Source organism: Ornithodoros turicata, unplaced genomic scaffold (genome assembly GCF_037126465.1).
Source record: "Ornithodoros turicata isolate Travis unplaced genomic scaffold, ASM3712646v1 Chromosome111, whole genome shotgun sequence".
NCBI lineage: Eukaryota > Metazoa > Arthropoda > Arachnida > Ixodida > Argasidae > Ornithodoros > Ornithodoros turicata.
Genome location: NW_026999297.1, coordinates 160,913 through 188,367, shown reverse-complemented (window position 1 = coordinate 188,367; position 27,455 = coordinate 160,913). Strand labels below are relative to the sequence as shown.

The 27,455-nt window shown below is 45.4% G+C and overlaps 2 protein-coding genes across 4 annotated transcripts in view; both read left to right on the top strand.

Annotated features, from left to right (window-relative positions):
- Positions 1 to 27,455, top strand: part of LOC135371559 (Golgi-associated PDZ and coiled-coil motif-containing protein-like) — a 159,793-nt gene that overhangs the window by 8,822 nt on the left and 123,516 nt on the right. The gene's annotated exons all lie outside the window — the stretch shown is intronic.
- On the top strand, positions 10,031 to 21,571 carry LOC135371556 (uncharacterized). Of its 3 annotated transcripts, none has more exons than XM_064605548.1 (8): positions 10,031 to 10,201; positions 10,635 to 10,724; positions 10,852 to 10,941; positions 11,067 to 11,150; positions 11,475 to 11,558; positions 11,679 to 11,786; positions 17,829 to 18,012; positions 19,795 to 21,571. In XM_064605548.1, the coding sequence occupies exons 1-8, from the start codon at positions 10,129 to 10,131 to the stop codon at positions 19,955 to 19,957; spliced, it is 876 nt and encodes a 291-aa protein (XP_064461618.1). In that variant the 5' UTR covers positions 10,031 to 10,128; the 3' UTR covers positions 19,958 to 21,571. The 3 variants fall into 3 exon arrangements, with proteins under 3 accessions (XP_064461618.1, XP_064461619.1, XP_064461617.1); XM_064605549.1 differs by lacking the exon at positions 19,795 to 21,571 and adding an exon at positions 19,569 to 19,734 and having other exon boundaries at positions 17,829 to 17,914; XM_064605547.1 differs by having other exon boundaries at positions 17,829 to 21,571.

The following is a 27,455-nucleotide window of genomic DNA, read 5'->3' as shown; positions in this document are numbered from 1 at the left end:
AAAAGAAAGAAATCAAACTGCGCTGAGTTTCCAGTGAGGGAAGCAGACAAGTGTCAATTCTCGCGCCTTGGCAAATACTAAAAGCTATTTACGGGACAAAGTGACATATGCATATGCAAAACCTGTCATAATCATAAGAGTCATAATCATACTTTATCTGCTGCTGTTGTATTCTGCAGTAAGGTCACATTTCCACGCAGTGCTTTAGTGGGTATCATATTTGGAGATACACTGGCTCCTAGCACAACCCTCTTTTTCCTCATTTTTTCTTGCTTCATGAAAACCGTACACGATTTCCATTTTTTATTAGGCGGTTCTTCAAATCCCCTCTGCTACAGTGGTCAGAGCCGTGAAACAGCATGTCGAAAGGAGAACAATACAGTCAACATGAGAGAACTGGTGTTCTGAGGCTGGAACAACATAGAAAGGACAAATACGTACAAAGCCTCAAATTTTCCCATCTTTCATCGATAATACAGTCAAGTCCCCTGTCAACACAGTTTGTGGGTCGGAGGTGAATGGTCCACGGTGGGGTTCCGATCCCCTGCGGACCGGAGAAGACACACATTTTGATGGTGTAGGGTTTGACGTTTACACCATCCGTGGACTTATCTCGAACCTACCCCCACAGGCCAAGGAAAAACATTCTTTTTATTTTCATGCAGCTTGTAATGATACTGTACCTATTTCTGGAATGTACAACTGTGAGTGAAGAAGAAAAAATGAAAAGTAAAGGGGGGTGACATTTGATTCCATATGATTATTTTAATTTGTGCAAACTACATTTCATATGTGTTAGTTCTCCCATGCTTGACAAATGTAAACTGGTCTTGGTCCATGTCCATTAGGACATGGACCAAGAGAATTTTCCAGCTCCCACCAGTGTGTTTGTACATCTTGAGACTTTGGTAGTCATTATTCCCCTGCACATTACCCGAAGCGATGGGGTAGAGTATTGCAATGGGTGGTGATGAAAGTCCCCAATCACCATCATTCATAAAGTTGTTGTTGAGCCCTCACTGCCAGGCATGTTGCATGGTTCAAGCAGCATATCTAAGCTGCACATAAAAGGGTTAAAAACTGGGCAGTTCGGTAGTACATATCTTAAAATGGTTAAAATCCCCAGTGTCGTGGAGCTAAAAAGGAGACGTTGTGTGTTGTATCATCCTTCTTAGCTCCGTGACACTGGGAGATTTTGTGACAAGCAACAAGCCTACTGAGCAATATATGGCAACGTATATTCCAAGACGCAAATTGCCAAATGAACTGAAAAAGTGCTCACTTTTGGATCAAGCATCAGGTAACTTCCGAACATTCAAAAAACCATTCACGTCCCTTTCCATGTTCCTTGCAACCTGTACAGCCACACTTTCTTCATGGCAGGTGTCATGAGACCTACATGCTAAAAGTATAGCATGGAAAGAAGGATGTAGCGTGCAGTGTCATTCTTTAATTTAATTTGACTGACTTGATTTGAGATATTCCTGTGGAATGCAAGAACTGTTGTGCTTCTGGGATTGGCTTAGCATATTACGAGGAACATACCTGAAACAATGTACATCAAACTGTGTCCCGGAAAAGCTTATGACATGGTAATGAAATAAATTTAGTTCCACTAGTGACACATGAAAACATCTGGAAAAACATAGATAATGAAAAGTTACAGTTCATTAAACTATGCATGGATCTGTCTCTTTTTTTTTTTCTGTTTGCAAAACAAAGCAGTTTACTGAAAATGGAAAGGTGGTTGATGAGAGAGACTCTTTGAGAGACTCTGTTGTGACGTTCAGTACTATTTTAATGATTGAAAGGGCACATTTCGCAAAACTGCTTGGAGGTGAACTGGAGTCACTGGTCCCTTCACTATCACCATTTGTTTCATGAGACATAATAGAAGGTGATATGCTCACACCACGAGTGTCTTCTGTTATGTCTTTGTCACAGCACATCAAAACATGTCTTTGTGTATCCGGTCATGCCCTTTGTATAACACTGTTCTGAGAGTGTGTGGAGAATGTGTAAGGGGTAACTCCGTGGTCACTGTTGTGGATTTGATCGAAATCATTTGATTGGCGGCCAACTAATGGCTAGGATTTGGATTTGGATTCAATCACACTTTTGAAGAGGGATTTGGATTGAACGCGGCCGCGTGTAAAATGCTACTCCGTGGGATGCACACAGGTTTTCCCTTTCCTATGCCCTTTCTTACTGTATCACAGTTTCTTGGGCTCTACTTACTTTCTAATTTAGATGACAAATCCATTTGTAACATGGGAAGGTCATTAAACGTGTGTATGGGACCGATACACTAATGTTTCGCAGCACTTTACAATCTAATTGGCCAGCTGTCCCTTCGGAAAACAGCTTACAAATTTTGAACAAATTTGCACTTCCTCTGTAGCTCAGGAAGCCTGAATGTCATGCTGACATGAGCCAGGCACACGAATGGGATAATAATAATAATAATAATTTGGGGCTTTACGTCGTAAATGTGATCATGAGCGACGCCACAGAGGTCGAGTCTGTGGATTAATTGTGCTCACATGAGAGTTGTTTAATGCACGACAAAATCTCATCATGTGGCACACCACAGTTAATGTCCCTCGCAGAAGATGGCATGTCTGAGGAACTTGTACCCTTACTCCAAGTTGCCACTGTCCTGGGCCGGGTTTGAACCCGCAATCCTACAATCAGCACGTGGACATGCTACCAACTAAGGCTGGCACACCAATGGGAGCGCAGCGCAGATTGTTCTCTCTCAGTTTGTCTGCTTTGCGTTCGCGCCTCAGTATACTAAGTGGCCTCGGTGTGGATTATGATGCAACCACATCACGGTGTTACTTTCCTGACTGTACGAACATATCCGGCACTAACTGAGAAGTGACATTACTGAAAGAGAAGCAGTTACGCAGCCCCCATGGGTCTCTGTTTAGTTGAGGAGAGTTTGGGCGAATGAAATTAAAATGAACACTACGGCACATTGGTAGAGAGTCACAGCCAGTCACATGTACCTCTAAGTCTATGTGTGCGAATGATAAAACGCTACAAAGGGAGCCTAAGGGTCATAGTATACCGACATACATTCCACTGTAGCCGTAACCCTCGTAAAGTATCCATGACATGACTTCAGAACACCCGACGTCAGTTTCGTTCGCCTATTCATAGTCCAAACTGGCGAAGTTTCTTCTTGGATCGAAAACCGATATATTTTTCGGTTTCCCTCCGGAGCGAAAAAAACGTGTACGGTTTCGATTCCGTTTCAGTTTGCACCAAAATAGCGTGTGTGTTTTTTTGCGGTTTCCGGTTCGCTCCGACACCCTGCTAATACGTAAGACTTTCATTCTGTGGTAGTATTATGCATGAGGTTGCATGATACTAACACTTATGTGCATTATACTAGTACTACTATAAATACATTCATACGTAACTTGTGGGGGGGGGGCATGCAAGTAAGGAAAAACAGAAATATATACAGCTTGTGCTGCGTTTATAGTGGTGGGCCGAGGCAGCATAGCATGGAGGCCTATTCACTTAATGGGTACTGTGCAAGTGTACACTACATAGATGTAACATGAGCAGGCATTAGTTGATTCGATTTATTAAGGGACTGCAGTCGAAAATGTATAGTGTACGTAATTCAACTCCAGTGCACGCCCAGCATGGATTGAAACGCTCAGGGATTTCTGCTCTGAAAAAAAAAAAAAAACAGAAATTGGATCGGTAAAATCTATTTGCCTTCGAATGCCCCTATCAATTGCCAACAATGACAATCTGTTGAGTCTCTCGTGTGTCATTGTTGTCTCGTGAACTCTGTCAATCACTTCTCGTTGAAAATGAGCGTTCACAAGAACTGTTGCTGACCGTGCTAAGATAAATTCTAAGTACTATTTCTGCATTGGGAAAAACTTCATTTACGCCAGTTTCCATATTTATGTTGTAAGCATCCAGGAAACCCATGGCTTTATTGCCCCATAAACACTTGGGCTTTATGTCCTTGGCTTGGCACGAACTGAACAAATTGTTCGACTGATGCACCGTTTTTCAAATACTGGAATACTACCGACAGTTGACCAACATGGCTCATGTCTTGCGTAGAACCTAAGGAGATTGAATAGTACTTGGAGGTTCTGATCCGCGAAACGATCTCACTGATAACTCCCTGACCCTTTCCTTCTATACAATCTCCGTGCAAATGGTTGATGAAAGGTAGTTTGTGTCAGTTCCCGTGGTTCCCTCAGTTCTCGTGGTCCCAGGGTATTCTTCTTTAGGAAACCATCGTACTGGGAAAGAAGGCCAAAGAGGCAAAGAATGTTTCCATCCTCCGATGAGCTCCTGAGCTCATTCATCCCTCGAATAGCCAATCCACGCTCGCACATAAACCCGACTCCGCCGATTACTCTCTTCAGAACAAAGCTTCAATATGCTTCCACCTCCTGTGCTTGCTAGCTCTTTATGTACCCGACTGGCTTCTTTCTGTAATTTTGGAGACCATCTACGGGGTCCTAGTGGTCTTTGGATAGTTCGTGACTGGGAAGTCGTTTAGAGGCGTGTTTTCAGTCAAGGAAGCCATCAGTTGCTAGGTGGTGCTTAGAGTTCGCCATCAACTTACATGGGAACAGTACAATTTACCACTTGCCGGTGAGAAACAGAGCGGTCTCCATGGATAATTTACGGAGTGCAACCTGCACTCCGATTATTTTTTCTCACAGTGCTGCCTCTAGCGTTGTTGGATTTTTTACGTCAATAGAAGGTTCAATTTGTGCTTGTATAGATATCTCGATGTGATGTGGAGTTCTCTTCAAGTTGCCTTTGTCCGTGTCACGCTGCCCCAGATTAACAGTTGCCTTACTTGCTCATCTTCCATGACACCGTCCTAACCTGTGTGTTGCTCTGTGATTTCAGCCGTATTGTTAGCAATTGGGACCATCTCTCCTGAAGCTCATGCTAGTGCCGTTGGACAACTGGTCCAAGTGGAAATGCCAGTCTGTTGCCCGTCTAGTTTTGCTCAGAAGCTCGACTTTCCAGTCTTGTCCTTCGTTCATTTTTTTCTTTTGCTTTGGAGAAATTACAGGCCCAGGGGATGGGTCATGCCCGGGTCCCCTCCTTACGTCTCGATAACCTAGTCTAAGCACTTTTTTTTTATATGATTACTACAAGCCTTGGGTCATGCAGGTGTAGAGGTGGTGGTGTTCCTCTACATGAGTCCTAACCGGCGATGATGGAATGTCCCAGGGGGCAGATGGACGTGGCCTTGTGGCGGCCCGTGTGTGATGACGAAGACGTGCCTCTGCTGCCACGCGCTACGGCTCTGGCACGGCAGTTCCACCGGCGCGGCCATGGAGATAGGCCACCGTCATCGCCTCTCCGTGGCATACCATCATCGCCGGTCGGGGCTCATGTAGAGGGACACCACCTCCTCTACATTTGGTGACCCGAGCAGCGAACACCATGTTCGGCATAATTCGGCCAAGCACCATCCCAAATTACTGCAAGCCCACCTCCGAAGGTACGGTGCAACGTTCTACCGAGGAACCGCTAGGCGACGACGTCAATTCACCGCGGCTCCACTCATCGCAACGCCCGACCGCGCCACACCATGGTCCTACCCACCTTACCCATCTACCCAGATCACGTCGCCATGGTCTCGCACTCTGCGTCACGTCGCCACACGCTTCACGATGGCACTCCTCGGGCTACCACCAGCGGCACCTTCCCGAGCATCACGCTCCTGTACCGGCCGCGGTACGCCGCTGTCGACCGCGCCACCCGCGTCTGCTACGCCAGCGGTCAAGGAACCCTGCCCGCCTCGCCTTCCCACCAGGCTTCTGTGCAACATAGTGGCAGTCCAGTCCATCCAACTGTGGTCAAGGGGCACCGGGACCAACGTTCCACCGGGGTCACGCACGGAGGCCACAGTGAGTTTTACTCCCGGTCTCCACGTGCTTCACGATGGTCCTCCCCGGCACTCTCCGTGGTGACAACACTACGAGCTCAACGCTCACGAACCGGTCGCAGTTCTGTCGCCCCTCTCTGAATTACTTCGGCATACCTGCCCTCACACCGCCCCTGGAACCTGCCCGGTCAGCGCTTGCCCGCACCAACCATTCTGCTGCTACTGCGATTTCTGAACAAGTCGTCCCTGTTCCACTGTCGCCCGTCTTCCTCCTCTTCATGTATCGACGCGGACCCCAACCGCTAGCTCTACACCGCTCCGCGTCTGAGGGGGGGAGTGATGTGGCGGCCCGTGTGTGATGACGAAGACGTGCCTCTGCTGCCACGCGCTACGGTTCTGGCACGGCAGTTCCACCGGCGCGGCCATGGAGATAGGCCACCGTCATCGCCTCTCCGTGGCATACCATCATCGCCGGTCGGGGCTCATGTAGAGGGACACCACCTCCTCTACAGCCTCACGCTAGGACGATGCCGGTAGAACCGGCTGCCAGGCACAGTAGCACGCGGTAGCAGAGGCGCGTAGTAGTCGTCGTCATCGTCGTCGTCATCGTCGTCCACGAGCTGCCACACAGGTCCTAAAAGGGACCCGGGCCCCCTAGGGTGCAATGACACAAAAGTCAAGACGCAGAAAAATATGCACTGAAATATGCACTGAAAACAATTTAGTGGTATTGAGCATTTTGTGCTGATGTGTAGTATGCGAGAATGTGCTCATAGCCACTGACAACCCTCCACCACTGAAAAACAGGAAAGTACAAAACACTTACTTCCCTGCCACGTGTCAGAAGTGGTGTCACGGAGAGGCAAAAGATGACCTGTTTACAGTGCACACAATGTCACTACAACCTGGGTGCACATGTGTGCTTACTTCCTGTGTTCACCATTCCCACTTTTGCTTTCCTTGGTTGCTTTCCTTGGCTACACTTTGCTTAATTAGATAGTGTACATGTCTTTTTTCATCATTGAATAACGACAGTTTCAATGAGTTACAACAGGCGAGTTGGGGATGTAAGCACTGAATGGCCACAACCTCCAAATGCTTATAATATAACATATAATAATATATATGTGCACAAAAAAAAAATTGCTGCTTTGGAGCATTTGGTGCTAATGGGCAAGAGGGGAGAACATTCTTATAACCACTGAAACACAGCCTGCCTTTGGAACGAGGTCTGAAGGGGAGAGGAGGAATTATTGCTGGCTCCATAGACTGCTCACACTGTTGAACATGTAAAGTGCGGGTGATGCCTTTGAGCCTTTTTTCGCTTCTTTCTTGATTTTTTTCCAGTTTCTTATATTCCTTTTTCTTATTTTCTGTTATATGTGTTACACAGCTTTCATGAATTTCCCGACTCAACATGATTAGCGAAAATACTACCACGTGAATAATGTGGCATTGATGCTGGCATAAACTAGTTGGTCAAACACATGTCTGTATTTCTGCTCAGTTTCCGACCCAAGGAGCCAAAGCTTCTCCTATCAACGAGCTACTGAGTCTCTGGAGTTTAGAAACTAGGCAGCATGACCTGATGTTTCTCTTGTCCAACATATCTTTAAAGGGCCACTAAACAGCTCCAGGAATATTGCTATGAAAGAACGTGGCTCACGATATCCAATTATGAAATTCATTTACTTCTAGCGAGCGCCTTTACCACGAAACAATGCCATTCAAAGAGCATAATCCGCGTGGGTCTCTCCTTCCTACTAGGAGAGCACCTACGTCACACGTCTCGCACGTGTAGCAAAGCTGCATTCCAGTCACTGGAGATGGGGGAGATTTCGAACTCCTAGCCAATGACGGGCCTCGTTGACACAAACAGCAGCGTGCGGGGAGAACCAGTTGTGAGAACACCGCTGTGACCTCGCGGAGCAATACAGCGCTGAAAACATAGTACGCACATGAAATGGAATATTGTGGGCTTTTGGTACCTTTTGATATGGCTACCTTGGGTATGACAAGTGTAAATATGTTTAGAATTGACCTCACTTCCCGATATTACAACAAAATCAATGTATACGCTTTCCGCATTTTGAATGGTTGATGGTGCGCGACGTCAAAATGACGTGTGGCTATTGCCGCCAGGGCATCGCAGGGCGGGGCATGAGCGCGAAAGAGTGCAGTGAATATTCGGTTGGGTTTGGAGCCATTATTTACATTTTTGCGACGAAAATTTTTGCTAAACGTCACTGTAGGAAACGAATCACACTGCATTATAAAAAAGTGCATCTTGCATACCTGTTTATTGCCCCTTTAACACACGCATTACTTCACAAATTCATCTCAGATAAGTTCCTATTTATCGAGGAATTGACAACCATGTCGTTGGAGTCGAAGCGGATGAGATCCTAGTAAACTTGCTGTCATCATACAAAAGGAAAACTGATGCAATTTTGAGTATTTCGACTTATACTTGTAAATTTTGTTATTACAATACATTTGCCTACGACATCATACTGTGACATGTACAGATGTTGAGATCTATGAAAGCACCATCATACACGCCAAGTGTGAGATCATGTCAGGGAGCGCGCACAGCGGTGTGCAGCTCGAATAATTTTTGGTTTGGAAATATGCATGCTAACCTCACGTTTCGTGGGAGCAGTAATGGGGTTGACCTGTAGTGTGCACTACGCTTCCAATTGAACCTCTGTATGCAATAAGTGGATAAGTCGAATTATCCCCTTTTTAGTATTTTTGTTGCAATGACATCTACATACCAGTATGTTCCTCTCAAAGAAAATTTAGGACCATATTGCAATTTACTGACTGGCTATAGGCGGATAAGTAATGGGAAATGCACGCCTGTCAATGGGATGGACAGCCAGACGAGGCCTCTTTTGTACACATGCATATAAATGGTGTGGCTTAAATAAATGTTCTTCCTACCTCACGTCACCATGTCAGCAGTGCTACTGAGCGCTGTAATCGGAAAAATGTGTGCTCTATGCTAATAAGTCATCTTTTGCTGGCCATACAGACATTATTTTCCAGATTGTGATCGGTTAGCAGCACGATAACCACGATCTAGGCTGCTCCACTGCACAAAGGTAACTTCGCCCGTCCTGGCGTCACCATGAAAGTTCGACTCGTGAAAACAGTTTTTTCCTGCACGAAAACTCTGTGCGTGCGGTGTTATATAGACCTTGTCGCGTTACTCTCAAACCACTAGTCTCCGTGCGCTCCTTAGCCTGGTTCCCAGCGACGACACATGAGGGGTGGACTGCCAAAAACGCTCTTCCCATTGGGATGAATACTGGTGGCCGCCACCGTCTTTAATGAGTATGACTGACGATAACGTAACATTCCATGTAAATAGTCATCCGAAAAACATCTGAGTGGCGTATCAACGTTCGAAAGATCAAGGAAAAAGAAGATTGTTCGCTTTCGCGAGCGATATACACAGTTGTTCACGTGAGGACTTCTGGCTGATGCGATATCTTTTCTACACCGGTTCCCGAGCTTGAGAAAATGAACGGGCACGAAATTAACACGAAAGGACACGAAAATGAACGAAAACACACACGGGAAATTGAAGAAACTCCGCAATCGGCAGTCCACGCGTGCACAGTTCCCGCGATTACCACGGGGTGGCAGCACTAATGGCGGCGCCCATTGCTTGAACCGCGTTTTTGTGTATAGAAAAAGGGGATATGTCACGCTCCTGGGTTTTGTTCAATTTCTGCTAAGTCACACACTCAGAAACGATGTTAACGGGACATGCATGTAGAGTAGACACATGCAAATATATTACACATTTTGCTTGCGTTATTGGAAGAAACTCATCTGCAATTACTTTACCAAATATTCACTCGCAGTTTTCTCGGTTTGGAATTTTTCGACTTGTCCCCTTATTGCATACAGAGGCTCAATTTTTCCTTGAACTATGCATGAATGCATGAACACTGCTTATCCGGTCACCCGAATCACATTCAAAATGAATTCACTGAAGTAGTATAATATAATTTTATATGAAAATATAATACATTTGATGCTTTTACGAACAAATTGCTTCCGCAATCTCTCAGGTGTCCAAACTTATTTTGTGTCGTGCATTTTGTGCGTCACTTCTGTAGTGTTGAAGTCAGGCACAGATCTAGAGGGAGGTCTGGATTGGAAAAAATCGGAACCAGTGCGCGGCCCATTTCACATCCGATGTGTTCGAAAACAGGCAGAGGATGCATCTGAGAAGAACGGCAGTCCCTACTATACCTCTCGGGGAAGAACAACGTAGTCCTTCTACAATAACTGGTGAGTCCATTTGAGTGTCTGGCGCCTGCTTGGCAGCGATCTATGAATAGCACACCCAGACCCAGTGATTTATGTAGACCCCCCCCCTTACATGCCCCTAAGGCCCCTCAAATAGTTGGTGAGGACAGTAACTTTCCTTCACGTACGCCTCCTTCAGGGGGGTCCTTTGTAATTTCAGCGTTAGATGCTTTTCGGTAATGATACATAAAGCTATTAAAACGTAACTGTAATATTGACCTCACCACCACCCTGCGCTTGCAGTCCTGGATAAATCACTGTGTACACCCAGCAAATGTTGTAAATAGCCCATTGAGGGGACACTCTGTTCAATAAATGCGGCGTATGTGAACCTGTTCTTGAACCAGAGCATACAAAAAAGAAAAAGAAGAAAAACCCACTCAATGACTTCTGGGCATTCCTCTCTCTCTAACAGGCAAAACGGAACATGCTCAGGTGTCTTCACCAGATTCTGCAGCTCCTTCAACCTCCTACCTCCAATCAAACGACCCAGGGGAGGGCAGCAGTAAGTGAATGTGTCTTTCTTGCATCCGTCAAAGATGGTGCGGCCAGAGTTTGTTTATTAAGCAAACAAGCAAGAAAGAAGTTTTTAGTGCCACCATGTTTCATTATGCTCAACTTTTCCTTAACAGGCCACACAAGGCCGACTCCAGAATTTTTACCCCACTCTCCATGTCCTATGACATCACCCATCCAATCGAACGAGCCAAGGGAGCCCAGCTGTAAGTGGACGTGTATTTCTTTGTATCGATCAAGGATGGCATGGCCAGAGTTCACTGCTTAACTTTTGTTAAGCAAGAAAGTAGGAGAATTGTTTAATGGCACCTGTTTCATTTTTCTTTGACAGGCCAAACAAGATCCGCTCACATGCTGCACTTTCCAGCTAATATAAGCTCCTCCTTCCCTTTCAGGGACATGAGAGACATCAGCGGTATGTGGAAATTTTTTCTTTTTGTGTTAGCTAATCTTGCATTTTAGTGTCATCGTGATGGTGATGACGAAGATAAGAACCTGAGGCAAAGGCAGTTAAAATGCAAAACGCAGCAGAGCCTGTAATGAAACCTTTCTAAAGGCTTTACTGTGCTTGAGATTGGCTCTGATTCCCCTTGTCTCTGATTGTTACCTTCTTCGTCATCATGTACCAGCTTGCCTGTGGCATTTTTCCCGTAAACATATCATATTTGTTCATTTAGCAAGAAAGAAAGGGAATTGCTTAATGCCACCTATTTCATTTTGCTGGGCTTTTCTCCAACAGGCCACACAGAACCCACTGTTGGGTTTGCATCCCCAACGCCTATAACATCCCTCCTCCAATTGAAGGAGCCAGGCAAAGCCAGTGGTAAGCAGACGTACTACATTCTTTTTTGTGTCAACCAAGAATAGCGAAGCTTTTTCTTTCTTTTATACGGTTCAGTTGCTGCTGCATTAACATGATTTATTCCATTTTCACTCACTTCAGAAATCTTTTCTGAGGAGGCAGCTCGTACAAAAGCTGGTGCGGTAGCTTCCACATCTGGCACATCTAAAGGGACATCATCCCCTTACAGTGCTCCTCAAAGAACCAATTGTAAGTAAAGGAGTGTTCTTTGTTACAAGTTGTAGGTGGAGAGGGAAAGTGGATTCAAGCTATATTTTGATAAGAATATGCTCGAGCACATTTTATTTGCTATGGTTTTCTTTTCTTCCTGGGCAGTTCGTAAACGTGATTATTCTCTTATGCTGAATCCTTCCTCCGAGTAACCTGCTGAACCTAATCTTTGCAGCTGTGGCTGAACCCCTAGAAAGCAGGGTGTCTACCGGCCAGGAAAACCGGGAATTGTCAGGGAATTTCGAGTCAACTGGAAAAGTAATGGAATTGTGAGGGAATTTGTTGAAAAGTTAAAAAATGTTGGGGAAAAGGAAATATGGTGGACCGATACGCGGTGACAACCTTCGCACAGAATAGAGCTTGATAAAGATGTAATGGCTCCTGTTTTGTGAACTACAGGAATCGAAATCTCAACTGCCCATGACAAGCATTGTTTGCTTATCTGCCGACAGCAGTCTCCCTCGCCGCGTTTGCATTCTTTGCGGTGTTTCAAAACTACTGCGTTCAGTCGTACAGTTTCGAATGATGTTTCCCGTGTCCAGTTGCTGTTGGCGACATTCTGGAATGTGCACAGTTGTGTTTTGCTGACATGTCGTCGCATAAGTGCTCCTTCAATGCAGACTGGACAAATTCTGATGTTTGGGAGCACACCACTTGGATTCGACCTGTCAAAAATGACCCGAATAGCACGCAGTGTGGGGGGGCAGAAAAACGTTCTCCCAGTGTGCCTTGCAGTGTGACTGCTAATCACACGCAAAATAAGAGGCATCAAGCTTATAATGAGGTGTGGACAGAGCTACTCTCAAGTTAGTGTAGAGTTGCGTTTTAAGAAGACAGCGAGCGTGCCATCTTCGAGTTCAACCTCGGCGGACACCTCTGTGCCAGACACCACCGCTGTCACGAGCGTTTGAAGCATGTCTCCAGCGAGCACACGTGTTACAGTGGTGACACTAGGAGGTTTTTTGTTGAAGGAAGGTGTCAGTGAGGCCGAAATTCTGTGGTGCCTAAACACCATAATGACCCTTCCGTTCTGCTGCCGCATCTGCTGCACTGTTTCCCGTGATGTTTCCTGGATGTGATATCACCTAAAAAATGCAGTCCAGAAGGGACAAGGTTGGGTACACAATCTGTTATGGTCTAGCTCCTTATTTCCAGAACGAGCTGCTCTTTACTCTTACAAGTGTACCATACTTGGTTGCCGTTTTTGACGAGTTGCTAAACAAGATGAATCGGAAGGAGCAGATAGGTATACTAGTCAGATACTGGGACTCAAATAATTCAGTTATGAAAACGCAGTATTTGACATCGTGTTTCCTCAGACATACCCATGCAAGGGACTTTTCTGCTCTTTCAAGAAAGCTACAGAAAGCCTAAAGGACAAGAAGATACTACTACAAATATTGATGGATGGTCCAAATGTAAACATACAATTCCAGAGGTCCGTCAAAGAACTACTCAGCGAATAGGGAGACACTTACTGTGTTCTCGATATTGGAAGCTACGGGTTCCACGTTGTCAATGGCGTGTTGAAGGCAGGACATGCTGAAACTCGCTGGGACTCGGTGGTGCTCCTCCGCGGTGCACACAATCTGTTCAAGTGCGTTCCTGCTCGCCGTGCAGATTATGTGAGCATCACTGGGAGCGCAGTATTTCCGCTCATGTTCTGCACCGTGAGGTGGCTAGAGAACAGGGACGTGATTGCTAGGGCACTTGGAGTGAATGCAAACCTGGCTTAGTATGTGGACTCCATAAAGAAATCGAGTAAGAAGCTGACCTGCAGTAGCTTCACAATAATGGAGAAGGCAGTAGTGGACGAAATGCTGCCCGTGAAACCGGGATTGATGTTGTTGATTGCTGAGGAGTTTGAACCATTTTCGGCAGAATTTCAAATAGACAGACCGATGCTCCCATTTCTTGCAACAGCACTGGAGAGCCTTTTGCAGACTCTGCTGAGCCGAATCGTTAAAGGGGGGATTCTACATGCTGCGGATAGAATTTCCACTTTGCTCGAAATTGGTGTGGACCAGAGTGACAATATCACTTCCTTTTCTGCGTTTGACATTGGGCTTGCAGCCAAATCCGAGCTCTGCAAGATCAAAAAGCAGACAAAGCTTACTCTGCTCAGCTTCAAGTGTGACTGTTTTATTCATCAAAGCGTGTGTGAAAAAGGTAATAGACAGGTCCTGCTTGAAGTATAGATTGGTTCAAGGTGCAGGCTGCCTGGATCCAGCCAGCTGTTAAGGGAGACCTGTAAGAAGTTGAGACAATAGACCTCTACCAGAGAAACGCCATCATGACGTTGGTAGACAGACTGAAACCGAAACAAATCGGAAGGAGAGGGCTGGGTTCGACGAACAGGTACTTGTTCGCTGCCTCCCATTGAAAGAAAAGTAGGACCGAAGGTCGCGTCCCTTTCCGGTACCACCGTAATCCTCTCAAGACCGTGGCTTTCGTGCGCGACCTAGTTCACCTCTAGCTTTGAGCGTAGTTCAGTTCTACCAAATTTGTGGGGCTGTTGAACACTATGAACTATCATTTGTTTATAAACAGGCAGAAGTCTATTGATGTTCCGAGGCTGGAACACATGGAAAAGACAAATACATACAAAGCCTCAAGTGCCTAAGAAATTAATGATGAAAGATGGAAGTTACTGAAAAAGGTTAGCCAGCTGTAGGACTCGAACCCACATCTTGTGGATTACCGTTCCAGGGCTCTACCAATTGAGCTAAGCTAACACATGTGTGTTAGCTTAGCTAACTTCCATCAGTGACTAACTTCAGTGACTTCCATCTTTCAATATTTAATTTCTTAGGCACTTGAGGCTTTGTATATATTGTCCTTTCCATGTGTTCCAGCCTCAGAACGTCAATTGTCTCATGTCCAACAGATGCCGCTCCCGTTGATCCCGTCGTATGAATATGTGTATGAGTGAGAAAAACGCAAGAGTGAAAGGGGGATGAGTGAGAGAGTGGTTGGTTTGTCCCTTCAGATGACACACCCTTGGAAGTTGCTGGGGAGGTGTGTTAGCTTAGCTCAATTGGTGAAGCCCTGGGGCGGTAATCCAGAAGATGTGGGTTCAAGTCCTGCAGCTGGCTAACCTTTTCAGTGACTTCCAACTTTCATCCATAAGAAGTGTTTGCTTTGGAAACACTCACAAAGCACCAGTGGCTGACAGTCTTGCATGCAGAAAGAGCTCATCGGTCATATGTGAGAGTCTGCTCGCTGAGCTCGACACAGACATGCCTGAAGAATTTTGACAGAAAAGAGCAAAGGCTGGACATCCTTTGGTTGGAGCTGTGTAAAGGAGAGAAGGACCTCCAATCATTTGTTGAAATCATCCATTGCATGTCGCATACCAACGCAGCTGTAGAAACTGATCTTTCTATCAATGTATTGTTGAAAACCTGAAAGAAGAATCACTGATTGCACAGAGAGTGATTCATGATGCTGTACTGGCAGCTGGTGTTGTGGACAAAGTAAGCATCACGGACAGGATGATCGAATCTGTTTGCAGTGCGAATAGAAAGTGGAAGGAAGATTTTGATAGAAAAAGGAAGGAAAGGCAAGATGAGTTTGAGGCCCGCAAACGGAAAAGGAATGTGGCATCTGTCATAAGGGGCCCCAAACAGAAGAGGCAAAAGATAATTACTGAGGCACAGCATGAGGCATCCTTGCTCCAAGGAAAGATTCACTCAGCAGAGATTGTCGTACAAAAATCTGTATTCTGAAATGCTTTCCAAAGTATTTCTCAATATAGGATTATAAAGCTCGACTATATTTCATGTCGCTACAATGCAGCACTCAGACGGGACGAAGGGCGGTTAAAACAAGGAGACCGCCCTTCGTCCCGTCTGAGTGCTGCATTGTAGCGACATGAACTATCACCAACTCCCCCTCTTCCTCCCTTTGGTCCCTCTTTCGACTATACAGTCGAACCTCATTAATTCGAAATTCCGGCTAATTCGAACTTATACATAGGTCCCGTCCAAGACCTATGCATTTGACATAGGTTGTCAGGTTACATTCACCGACGTTTGTTCTTATGAAGATGGACCAAAAGTCAGGAGACATGTTTCTTTAACAGTATGAAGTAAACACAGGCTGTACGTGCCAACTGTGACTGTGCCATGCGTCTAGCCTGTCTTACGTGTCATCTTCTCTTCAACATGGAATGTTCAAGAAGAGGGAAAACTCCAATACCCCTCAGGTGCGAACCTCTGGTGAACACACCCCGTGGATTTGCATTAGCAAGGAAGTACAGCAAATAGTGCCTCGTGGCTAGAATCCACCTAACGTACCTCCACGTGCAAGAAACACTGCAGTCGTAAACCTCTCTTCCAAAACCTTATCAAAGGAACAAGAAACTGTTCTCGGTAGAGGTTTGAACTTTGCCACCACTAGCAGTAAAATACCACACGGAGACATCATAGCAGAGGTCGAGGAGAAGTTCCATTTCATAAAGTAATACTGGTGCTGTAAACCTAGCTAGGAACTGCCTCATGGGAGTCATCTCGAAGAAATGGGAGCTACCACAAAACAACTTGACAAGAAACGAAAGGCAAGCCTTGCAAGAACTGAGAGCGGATAGCACCATCATGATACTTCCATCGGACAAAGGGAAAAGTACTGTAGTCATGGATAAGGAAGCATACATCAGGAAAATGAAGGAACTGTTCCAGGACAAATCTCGCTTTGTCCAACTACCCGCTGATCCTACGCAGAAATCGGAACGAGGATTAGTCCAGCGCCTTCTACAATTAAGAGAGTGCGGAAGCATTTCTGATACGGTGTTATCGCAACTCAACAGTGTTCACCCCCAACATCCAGTTTACCCTAGAGGAAGAGGAGAATTCGCAGCTTCCTTTTCTTGATGTTTTAGTACCACGTAGTGACTCAGGTGCAATTAACACCAACGTCTATCGTAAACCCTGTGATAATGGATCGGTTTTAGATTTTTACTCTGACCGTGTGCCCGAACACAAGCGGGCTGCCATCAGGTTCCTTTTTAATCGTTCTGACGAGATACCTAGCACGTATCAAGCTAAGAAATCTGAGCAATTTTTAGCCACTAACATTATATCCAAGTGTCATTACCCCGAGCGTTTCATCAAAGACACGGTCTCTAAAATGTGTTCCATCTCGGGTAACTGACCTGCTCCTGACAATATTAAATGCATTCCTAATGTCGTCGGCCTATCAGAGTCGGCACAAAGCCTTTTAAAGCAATTTGGTATTGTCACCACTTTCAAGCCCCATCAAACATTACGTAACATGCTGTGCCATCCCAAGGACCCTGTGCCCCACATTTACGAAGCAGGGGTTGTATACAAACTGGAATGTCAACAATGCGACACATGCTATGTAGGGGAAACTGCAAGGAAGAAGGTCACCAGAATGAATGAGCACAAGGCACAAGTGACAGAACCATCAGCAAAGAATCAACGCACCGAACTTGTTGATCACGTGTTAAGAACAGGACATTCTTTCAGTTTTGACAACGCGACAACCTTGGTTTTTCAACACAGATAGTGGGTGAGAAAATTCCTCGAATCTTGGCACATTCATGGCGAGATAAAAGCCTGTAACAGTCACAAGGGGCCTTTACCAGTTTGTTACAAGGGTTTAAAAGGATTCCCGTTTTAAACCCCCGTTTCATTTTCCTGTGCTGACGATGACGCCCGAATAGGTGTCGAAACGTTTCTGTTTACAACTTGTTATGCAAGCCAGTGTCTACTTCATACTATTAAAGAAGTTTGTTCTTATCGAAGAACGTTGACAGTTATGGAAATTTTGAGCTAATATAAATTCCTGCTACATAAAGTATGGTTGGGAAATTGGAATGAATATGTCAGGGAAAACCTGGGAAAGTGAGGGAATTTGAATTTTGCTGGCTGGTAGACACCCTGGTTACTGAACCTTATTCTCCTACAATGACATTTGAGCAAGGCTCAAAATGCATCGAGTTCCTCTTGCATCATGGTTTTATGTTGTAATATTAACATTATGCTGTGGATTTTATAGCCTCCACGTCTGGTACAACCCACAGGCGGAGACGTCTCCACGGGCAAAGAACGCCTCGATCATCCTCCCTGATTCATCAGCTTCAGGTATCAAGGGATCGCCTACGACGTGCGCTGTCTCGAAGCCGTGCAGCAGTTCGTTTTGGGGGCCTCGCAAGAAGTCAGATAGTGTATGCAGCATCACGGTATCTGTCAAAACGTTCTCTCAGTCTGTTTCGTGTTCAGCTCTATCTGCAGCCTTTGAACAGGTTTGGTCAGATGTGGCCCCCCCAGCTTAGGCGCTACGCTCTTAACTTGCATTTCATGTACCCTAGGGCATACCACTACTTTAGTGGAATGCTGTCATTGCCATCTGAGAGTTCCCTGAGGAGTTGGCTAGAAGACACTTATCTGGAACCTGGAGTCATGCCTTTGGTCCTTCAAGGACTTAAGACAAGACTCCAAGGACTGCCAATAAAAGATCGCACGTGCGCAATGATATTTGGTGAAATGTCCATAAAGGAACATCTACATTACGATTCTGGATCAGACACAGTTTATGGCTTTGTAGACACTGGAAAAGAAAGGAACTCTCAGATGGCAAAGTCAGCACTGCTTATAGTGATCGCAGGGCTAACGAAACCTTGGGTTCAGCCCTTGTCATATGTTTTCTCAAGGTCTTCCATGTCAGCAGATGTTCTGAATGATTTGGTTCAAAGCTTGATTAAACAGCTTCATTCATTGGATGTTTTCGTCAAAGTGGTTGTCTGTGATCAGAGTGCCAGCAACTGTGCATTGGCTAGCAAACTTGAAGTCTCCCCATCTAAACCATATTTTTGTGTTGATGGGTCGAAAGTGTACTGTATTTTTGATCCAGTACATTTAATGAAGGCTACACGGAACCTGCTGTTGAAACATGACCTCCAGGTTGGAAATGCCCAACACAAAGTTCAGTGGAGCTTCATTAAAGAGTTCCATGAATCCGACCATCCCTTAAAGGTCCGACTGGCACCTAAGTTGACAGACAACCACATTAACCCCACAGAATCCAGTCACACGAAGATGGAACTTGCAACACAAGTACTGAGCGATAGTGTTTCCACTGGGATCGCTGCCCTTATTAGCATGGGGTGTATGCATCCAGCAGCCACTGAGACTTCAGGTTTCCTCCTCAAGATGGATGTACTGTTTGACTGTTTAAACAGTTCATCCGTTCGACAGGGTGATGACAAAAAAATGAGGTTTGCAATCAGCGATTTCACCAACCATAAGGAGTTACTAGAGTCTGCAGTACAGTGGATTGCACAGTGGAAATTCGACAGTGACGTGCAACCTGCCACAGTTACGGGGTGGCAAGTCACAATTCGTGCAGTACTTGCATTGTGGGAAGACCTTCGCCAAAATTTCGGTTTTAAACATCTGCTGACACGGAGGCTCAACCTGGACCCTGTGGAAAACATGTTTGGTCAATTCCAGCAAATGCACGGGTGTGATGAGACACCAAACGCGTTTGAGTTCATTGCAGGCCTCAAGTGTTCCCTTGCAGGGAACCTCACAGGGCTTCCAAGCAGAGGGAACTGCGAGGCGACTGAACTTCTAAACGAGCTGTTGCACATGCCGGTTTCCTCAGCTGCAAGCACTCCTTGCGAGCCTGTCTCTGAAGGGGTGTGTGCAGCTGAAGAAATAGGGGCTGAACATGGAATGCGTGATGTGCAGGAACCAGACTACATTATTGAGGCTAATGCACGGTACGCTTACGCAGGGTCCCTGGTTCACTCTTTCTTGCAGAAGTCACAATGCCCGAACTGCCCAAACTTGTTGAAGGCTGCAGACGAAGGACTTCAAAGACCAGAAAGTTCATGCACTCACTTGCAAAGTGAATCAGATAGCTGTGGCAGTAGACTTTGCGCCCCATCGGATGCATTGTTTGCGTGGTTTTGCAAGTTAGAAGACATATTCTTATTGGAGGTTGCAAATGTTCTACACAGGAAAGGAGTAAAAGAACGCCTTATAAGTGCATTCACAGGGACCAGTCATGAGCCGTTTTGTTGCGGAGCATGTCGAGCCAATTTCTTATCTTTTTTTGCCACAAAGATGATACAACACCATGTCAGACTTAGAAACAGAGAGGCTGCAGAGGGTGCTCACTAAACGTGCGAGCAGAGGAAACAAAGGAAACAAAAAAGGCTTCCTACAAAGTTACAGTTTCAGACATGCCCCATGATGCTCCATCAGTCTCCTCGCCTGAAATGTAGAGCATATGAAAAGAACACATTTATGAGTTGCACCCTCTCTTGATGTCTCCCAAGCTTTACATAGAACGCATCAGTCTGTCCACTTGAGGATCCTTTCATGTATGTCAGGCATTTTGTTCACCCAAAGCCTATGATATGCCAATATGGTTCAGCTTTTACTTTGAGATGCATAGTTAATGGCATCAAGTAGTGTCTGCAAATTTTGTATCATTTGCTTCCAAATAGTGTTGGAAAATGTATCAAGTGTGTGTCAGTGTTCTGTGTTGATGCCTCTTTTGCTGTGTACTCTTGCATGAAACCTGCAATGGAAGTCATATCTTGAGAACCACTTTGAAGCTAAATGGCTTATCTTTACTTTACTTTGCATATGCATAGCACTGTGACAACCAGGGATTCTAGTTTTTCACAGTAAAAATATCCAAACAGCATGCTAAGACGTGTACAAATTCTGTCTTTCCACAGCAGAAACGACACTGGCCCCACAATGGCATAGTCCTCTCTTTTTGCAACAAAAACTTTGCCAATATGGTCAAACTTTACATATTGAGGCTTCATACTGTGTTACCTGCACCACCAGCACATTAACATCTTTACGTCAGCTACTTCCTGTCAGCTCCTGAACCTGGCTTCATTTTCCTTTCTCAGGTGCTTAGTTTGGGAGCCAAGAAAAACCTAAAATTTTTTGGCTCTAGGTAACTTTATTGAGCGAGAATCTCCCGAACCAGGGTTACCATTGGTATTAAGTGTTGGCAAGTTAGTATTGCTGTTTTTTTCTTTCGTGGATGAAATTTTGCATGATCAGAAATATGCTTTTTTGATTCTTTTGTGGTGTTACGATTGGCTGCAGCAATGTGCAGGTCTGCATGAAGCAGCCTTTGTCTGCTATGGTGCGTTAGCCAACAAATCGGCAGAAATTTGTCAGTCTGGAAACAAAATGTGTGTCTTTCACTAGCGATGTAACGATATGCGAGTGACAGTACCCACTGAAATGCCACATCCACGTTCTACCGAGCTTTCCCTGACCAACGACATCCTAGGATCCCTGGCGATAACTTTAGATGACCTGGGTACAGTATTGTGTATGCACTGGACTACCATAGTTGCCTTTAATGTTGTCATTCTGAAGAGTTTGTTTTGGAGCTTGAAGCTGCGACGATACTGTTTGGTTGTGTTTTGTAACAAATGTAGTGTTGTGTCCGTGCATGACTTGTGCCCATGGGCGTACCGAGAGGGGGCAGAGCCCTGGGAATGCCCATAACCAAAGTCAGTGAAATACTGTATCTGGACAAAGGGGTTACATATGCTTTTAACTAAAGCTTCCTTTGTAAGACATGAGCTACAATGACATGGCATGTACATAGACATCTTTGCATTTTTGGTGCTACATATTAGCATATGTAACGCATACAATGGAACAACACGAGCTATGGTATCTACGTTCCCTTGTTCGTTCACAGGCAGTTGTGTTTCGCACTAAGCGATTGACATAACCAAATAAATATTTATTTTGACAAAACTTGTCAGCCTCCTCCTTACCATGGGAGAACAGCAGAACAATCCCGCGATACACATGAAGCCAACAAAAGCTGTGGATAGCCAGGCCAGGGCCAAATGGGAAGGCTTTTCTGACTAGTAGGCAATTTCATTTCAGAATTCCATTGATTATGTGCCCAGTGCTGTGTGAATTATCTCAGACTATGGGCTCTATGGGGAGGTGTTGTGGCCTGGTCCGGATGTCAGGACCACGCCTTCAATCTCTGCCAGAATATAGTGAAGTACCAGCTCCAATGGCAAAGTGGTTGGGATGACCGCTTTCATGGCGAGACAGGGACGTTCAAAGCCCTGCATGAGCTGTGCTGTCCTTTCGACAGACTTTCCAGAGGAATGTTATGCATAGGTGGGCTAACTTTGCCAATCATCCTGTTGCACAGGGGCTGTTACTGTGGCACAGGGAGCATCCCAGTAAAGGCTACTAAGTGATGCTCATGTGTTTACTGTGGTGGGTGATTCTCCGCAACTACTTGGTTCCCAGAGCAAGAGCGACTGTACACGCTTCATCTCTTGTACCACCATCATCATCCCTTCTCTCTTTCACCCTTCCGTGTTCCACTCCCATTGGTGCAGAGAGCTGGCTGAGCGGAATGACTATACCTTCAGCAAACATCATTCCCTCTATGACAAACATGTCACAGATGTCGTCTGCAGCTGCTATAGGGCGTGTTGTACTTTGTCTACTTCGAGAGTAAAAACAGTAGAAGGGATGCAGAGGGGTAAAATTTGAAATGGGGGAAGATGTGACTTTTTGAGGCAAACACTCTTTATGAGACTCACGAAAAAAAAGAAAAAAAAAACAACGTGGGGGCTGGTGTGAAAGTTGCGAAGGAAACACATACCCTCCTCCCCTCAAGTTTCTTGTTTTTTTCCTCCGTTAGCCCGATGAAGAGCGTTCACCTCCTTCCTCCCCTCCCCCCTTGTTTGTTTACCTTGCTACACGCTACTTTGAGAATAACTGTCTTGAACGAGTAGATGGTGGCACCAGCACTTTGCTTGTCTTCTCTCTTCGCATATCACAAGCAGGGGCTGACTTTAGGGGGGTTCTTTGTCGAAGCACATAACTGGGAAAGGGGAAAGCTAATGGTTTACCTAATTTTTTTTTCTTCTTCGGGAGGGTATCACCCAGCCAAATCCACCTTTTTTTGACAATGAAAAAATGGCTAAGAAGCAAGTGAGCTGGTGAAGATGATGCATGATGTAAAAACCCCGAGACTAGGGAACACGAAGGGACAGACACAAACATGAAGTCTCAAGTCTCTTCGTGTTTGCGTCTGTCCCGTCGTGTTCCCTAGTCTCGAGGCTTTTACACTATGCACCACCTTTTTTTTTGTGTGTGTGTTTCTGGTGCATGTGAACATTTGGAGAGCAGCTGGAGGTTATCGGCACTTGGTGCTTATGAGCTGCTACCGTAAAGAAATGTATGGAGATACTCATGTGCCGTATGTAATTAAGAACGGTTTTCTTGCACAACGCTTCCTAGCATCATAATATGAAAAGCGCACAAACAGAAGACACGAGGGAGAGAACTCTCATCAGCTAACGCCATGCTTTTAAGCTTCCTAGCATTATGGGCCATACGCCTGCTTCCACATTTTTGGTCAACCACGTCTGCATGTCCCGTAGCAGAATATCCGGCAGTTGAGCGAATGCACCGCAGCACATCACCTAAGCTAGTGGTTTCCACACTCTGCTACCCAGTGACCCGTCAGAACTACAAGAATGCGTTTCGCGACCCCCTCCTCCTTGATTTGGTGGGGCCACAAGCTTTTCGGTTTTATCGAATGAATAGTAATGCACAAAACGACGCTGAAATTTAATTTCACAGTTGATATCGTCACAGGTAGTACGACTAGCCTTGAACCATCGCAGACAGAAAAATGCGTGGCAGCAGGGATTGTTTCGTTCATATTTTAGTACGTACCATAAGCTTTTTTGGGATGCAGAATAGTGGGCAGAGCATGGTGTATGGACATCTCTCTATAGTTTCTGAGCCGACTTGCAACCCTCTGCTGAATGTGTTATGAGCGACCCACGCGCAGGAGAACACTAGTCTACGCTGTAACGCTGTAACTCCGTGTCTCTCCGCTGCGTTCGTTTTGCCATATGATGTGGACGACGTCACGTGAGATGTGTTGTGACATAGAGCTGAGCTATGGCTGAGCGACTAGCAGCATGGCCGAGAGCGTACGTTCATTGGTGGTAGCAAAGGTTGTCCGTACAATTAGAGGTGGTGTGTTGGAATGGTGCGGCCTATGCATTCCCCTGGTTTTTGGTGCTCAATTTTGGGATAAGTATTGGCATAGTTCCCCCTGAAATTGGCCCACACCAACTACTTACTCACCATCTGTGGTGGTGCTTGCGAAAGAGCTCGCTGTGTCGGCCTCACAGAAACTTCTGTATGGCTTCCTTATGGCGGGCGTCATATGTTACGTGAGCAGGGAGAGAGAGGAAGGGATGAGGCGGGAACACTGTTATGTGCCCGGTGGCAGAACTACTCGCAAATAGGGCAAATTACGGAGTCCGTCAAACTGAGAACAGCATAAACGTTCCGTTGAAGGTTCCATTGAGACAGTCAGCACTTGGAACACGTAATGAAATACTATTTACGCTGTTGCCTGTGTACGGCTGTCCCAGGTGTTACCCATTACGGCGTCTCGAATTCAGCATTATGTATTTGATGCACGGCGATTTTCACATTTATTTTAGTTCACAAAATAGTATAAACTATCATAGCTACGTGTAACTTTTGTACGTGTGTTTTCTTATATTAATCTCTGTCAAGTGGGGTAGGGAGCAGTGGCTACCATGGGGAAACATCCGATGTCATCATAACTTCCATCATTTCTTGTTGTTTTTGTCCGTGTTTCCGAATTTCGAGATATCGTGATATTAACAAGAACAGATACAGAGAAAGTGTTTCATTAAATGGAATAAATTAATCGTGTGTATATTGCTCTCAGTCTATTATTTCGCTATTTTCTTTTATTTAATGCTTTCAGCGATTTCAGCAATGTGGTCAATCGCACATCACAGGCAAAACTACTTGCTCACACTTGTCGTCGCACTTACTCTAAATTGTATGTGACGGTACACCAAAGTTCAGGGAGGTCGGAACAATCGTCTTGCGATTTGTAGTTGTTGATCCCAAAATTTCCCCAAATTCAGCAGTAGGCGCTTGTGTTGCCGTTCGACAAACACTGATCCCCATCTTGCCTGCGAAGACAGGATTAGTGAACGAGTCTTGAAATCTGGAATGATATGCTTGCGTTAACAAACGAACAAAAGCCTTCTTTGCCGTATGAATTATTTTGAGTGACAGATACCCAGCGCTCTCGCTGATCGCCCCCCCCCCCCCCCCATTTTGCCCGGGGAAGGGTGAAACTTGAGATACTTGAAAAAATGGCTAGGAAGCAAGCGAGCTGGTGAAGATCATGCATAATGTAAAACCCCGAGACCAGGGAACACGAAAGGACAGACACAACACGAAGACACTTCCCAGTTTCGCTCGAGAGTAGGAACCACCTGAATGCACTCAGTGTGGCGAACCTCTGTCGGTTTTCCACATACTCATCTCATGTCCATCCCGTGACATATATGACGTTCGCCGTGAGGCTAAGGTGAGGCCGAAAAGAGTCTCCCGGCGATAACACACACTGCGGAGCTTTGGATATCGGGCACACTTTAGGAAAAAGCAAGCTGGAAGCTGTCATGTTCAAGATGAGCAACGTGATACCAGTCACTACAAAAGTATCAGGTGCTTGGCTTATCATTTAATCGGAACCGTTATCGTAAAGACCTGCTAATCCTTCAAAATCTCCCCACTAAACTGATGAAGAAACAAAACGACGGGGAGGTAACGCATCGGGAGAATAAAAGGTCACTGACACTACCCTTCACCCAGGCGATGCCGATATCCCAAACAGTCAAAACGGTTGTGATATTTTGAAAGCCCGCATCCAACTCTACCCAAAATGCACATTCATTCTCCCAGTTCGGTACCGTACCATATAAAAACAAACAAACAGATACTTCATTCCGAAACACAGATGGGCGCAGCCATGTTTATGACGTAGATGCACCCGAACGGGAATAAACCTCTACCCGAGAAACGTCGTCATGACGTTGGTAGACAGACTGAAACCAAAACAGGTTGGAAGGGGAAAGCTGGGTTCCACGAATGGGCACTTGTTCGCTGCCTCCTATTGAAAGAAAAGTAGGACCGAAGGTCGCGTCCCTTTCACCGTAACCGCCTCAAGCTTCGAGCATAGTTCAACCATCTACCAAACCGGTGGCGCTGTCGAATACTGTGACGTCATTTGCTTACGAAGAAGGAGATGTCTATTATGACGTGTACGCGCCTTCGTACTTGTCAGTTGATTCCAGTGATTCCAGCAACGGCTTTTCGTGGCTTCACGTATCTGTGGTTGAACATAGCGGACAGCCGGGTTCTACTGGTACCGCGATGAGTAAACAGTGCAGCAGCTGCGAACTCATTCGTGAACCAAGCTCTGTGCGATATTGTGACAGGAATTCGTCATCTGTGTTTTGTGAGCTTGAACAATATGTATCAAGGCGCGTCTGTGTTAGCCTCTTTACAGCACTTGCCCGGTGTAGGGTCAATTAGGAAATGACGTTTCGACAGCCGTTATAGCACGAAAATGCCGACGTTTTATTTGTGCAGGAAACGAGCGTGCTATATATTGTATTTGAGGAACCGCATAATATGCTATGAAACAAGCTTTGCGTACGGTTTATCAATGTGTAACACCGTCGACGATGTTATGGAACGACGAGCAGAACGAAGAACAGAATAACGATCACATTTTAAACTTTTTGTGGGATTCTGTGTATTTTCCAGAAGTTGTCTTTGAATCACACACTCCCATGTCTGTCTCCATGCCTGTCATGTCTCCATGCTGCGTCGTGTAGCACGCCACAAACTACTGCACTTGATGTATAACATCTGGATTTTGTTCTTAATGAACACCGCAGCACGAAAACATATGCACGCGAAAGCTCCAAAACCACGTGGTTGCACACCATGCAGACGCAAAAGAAATAGAAGAGCATATATTGCCAGTTAGAAATGTTGTTTCGGGGGTCGGAAGAGTTAGGGCATAGCATAGGTCCTAGAAATCAAATCTTTGGGTGCACCTTATCCCTCTGTAGAATGCTACTTCAACTCACAATGCCCATGTGGTATAAAAGAGAGGCAGTTTTGTGATTGTCGTCATGGGTGACATCACTGGTCAGCTTCTGAATTAATCCCATACTCAGGAATGATTGCACAGATCACTTCGTATTTAATATTTATCATGTAGGACATAATAAGCAATTTGTAAGATGCAACCATGTCTGCAGCATTCTCGAATGCCTCTTGCAGTTAGAGACACGTTACCAAATGATTTGCAAAGGCCAGTCTTACATGTAACTAGAGTCTTCATGGAAGTTATGCTTTAGTATAACCATCGCACTTGAAGTACAATTATATATGCTTGGACATCTATTATGTAGTGCATCATCTAATCTTCTGAACCATACGCGTGTGGCTTCATACGAACTTATTTTATGCACATGCTGTACGTTCCTAGTTATACCACACGAATAACAGTGAATATATGTGAAGTGGCAAAAACAATGCTAAACTCTACTATCATTGTGCCCCTACAACCCCTTGCCTTGCAACTTATGAACAGGGAATATCTCACTTGAAAAGATGACACTTGTGTATCGTTTGGCAAGCAAATACATCTCTTTATTTACATTTTCCATCAATCGGCATTATTGGGACCTGGCGCAAACATAAATGTCAACAAGGAAAGTACTTACAAACTATTCCT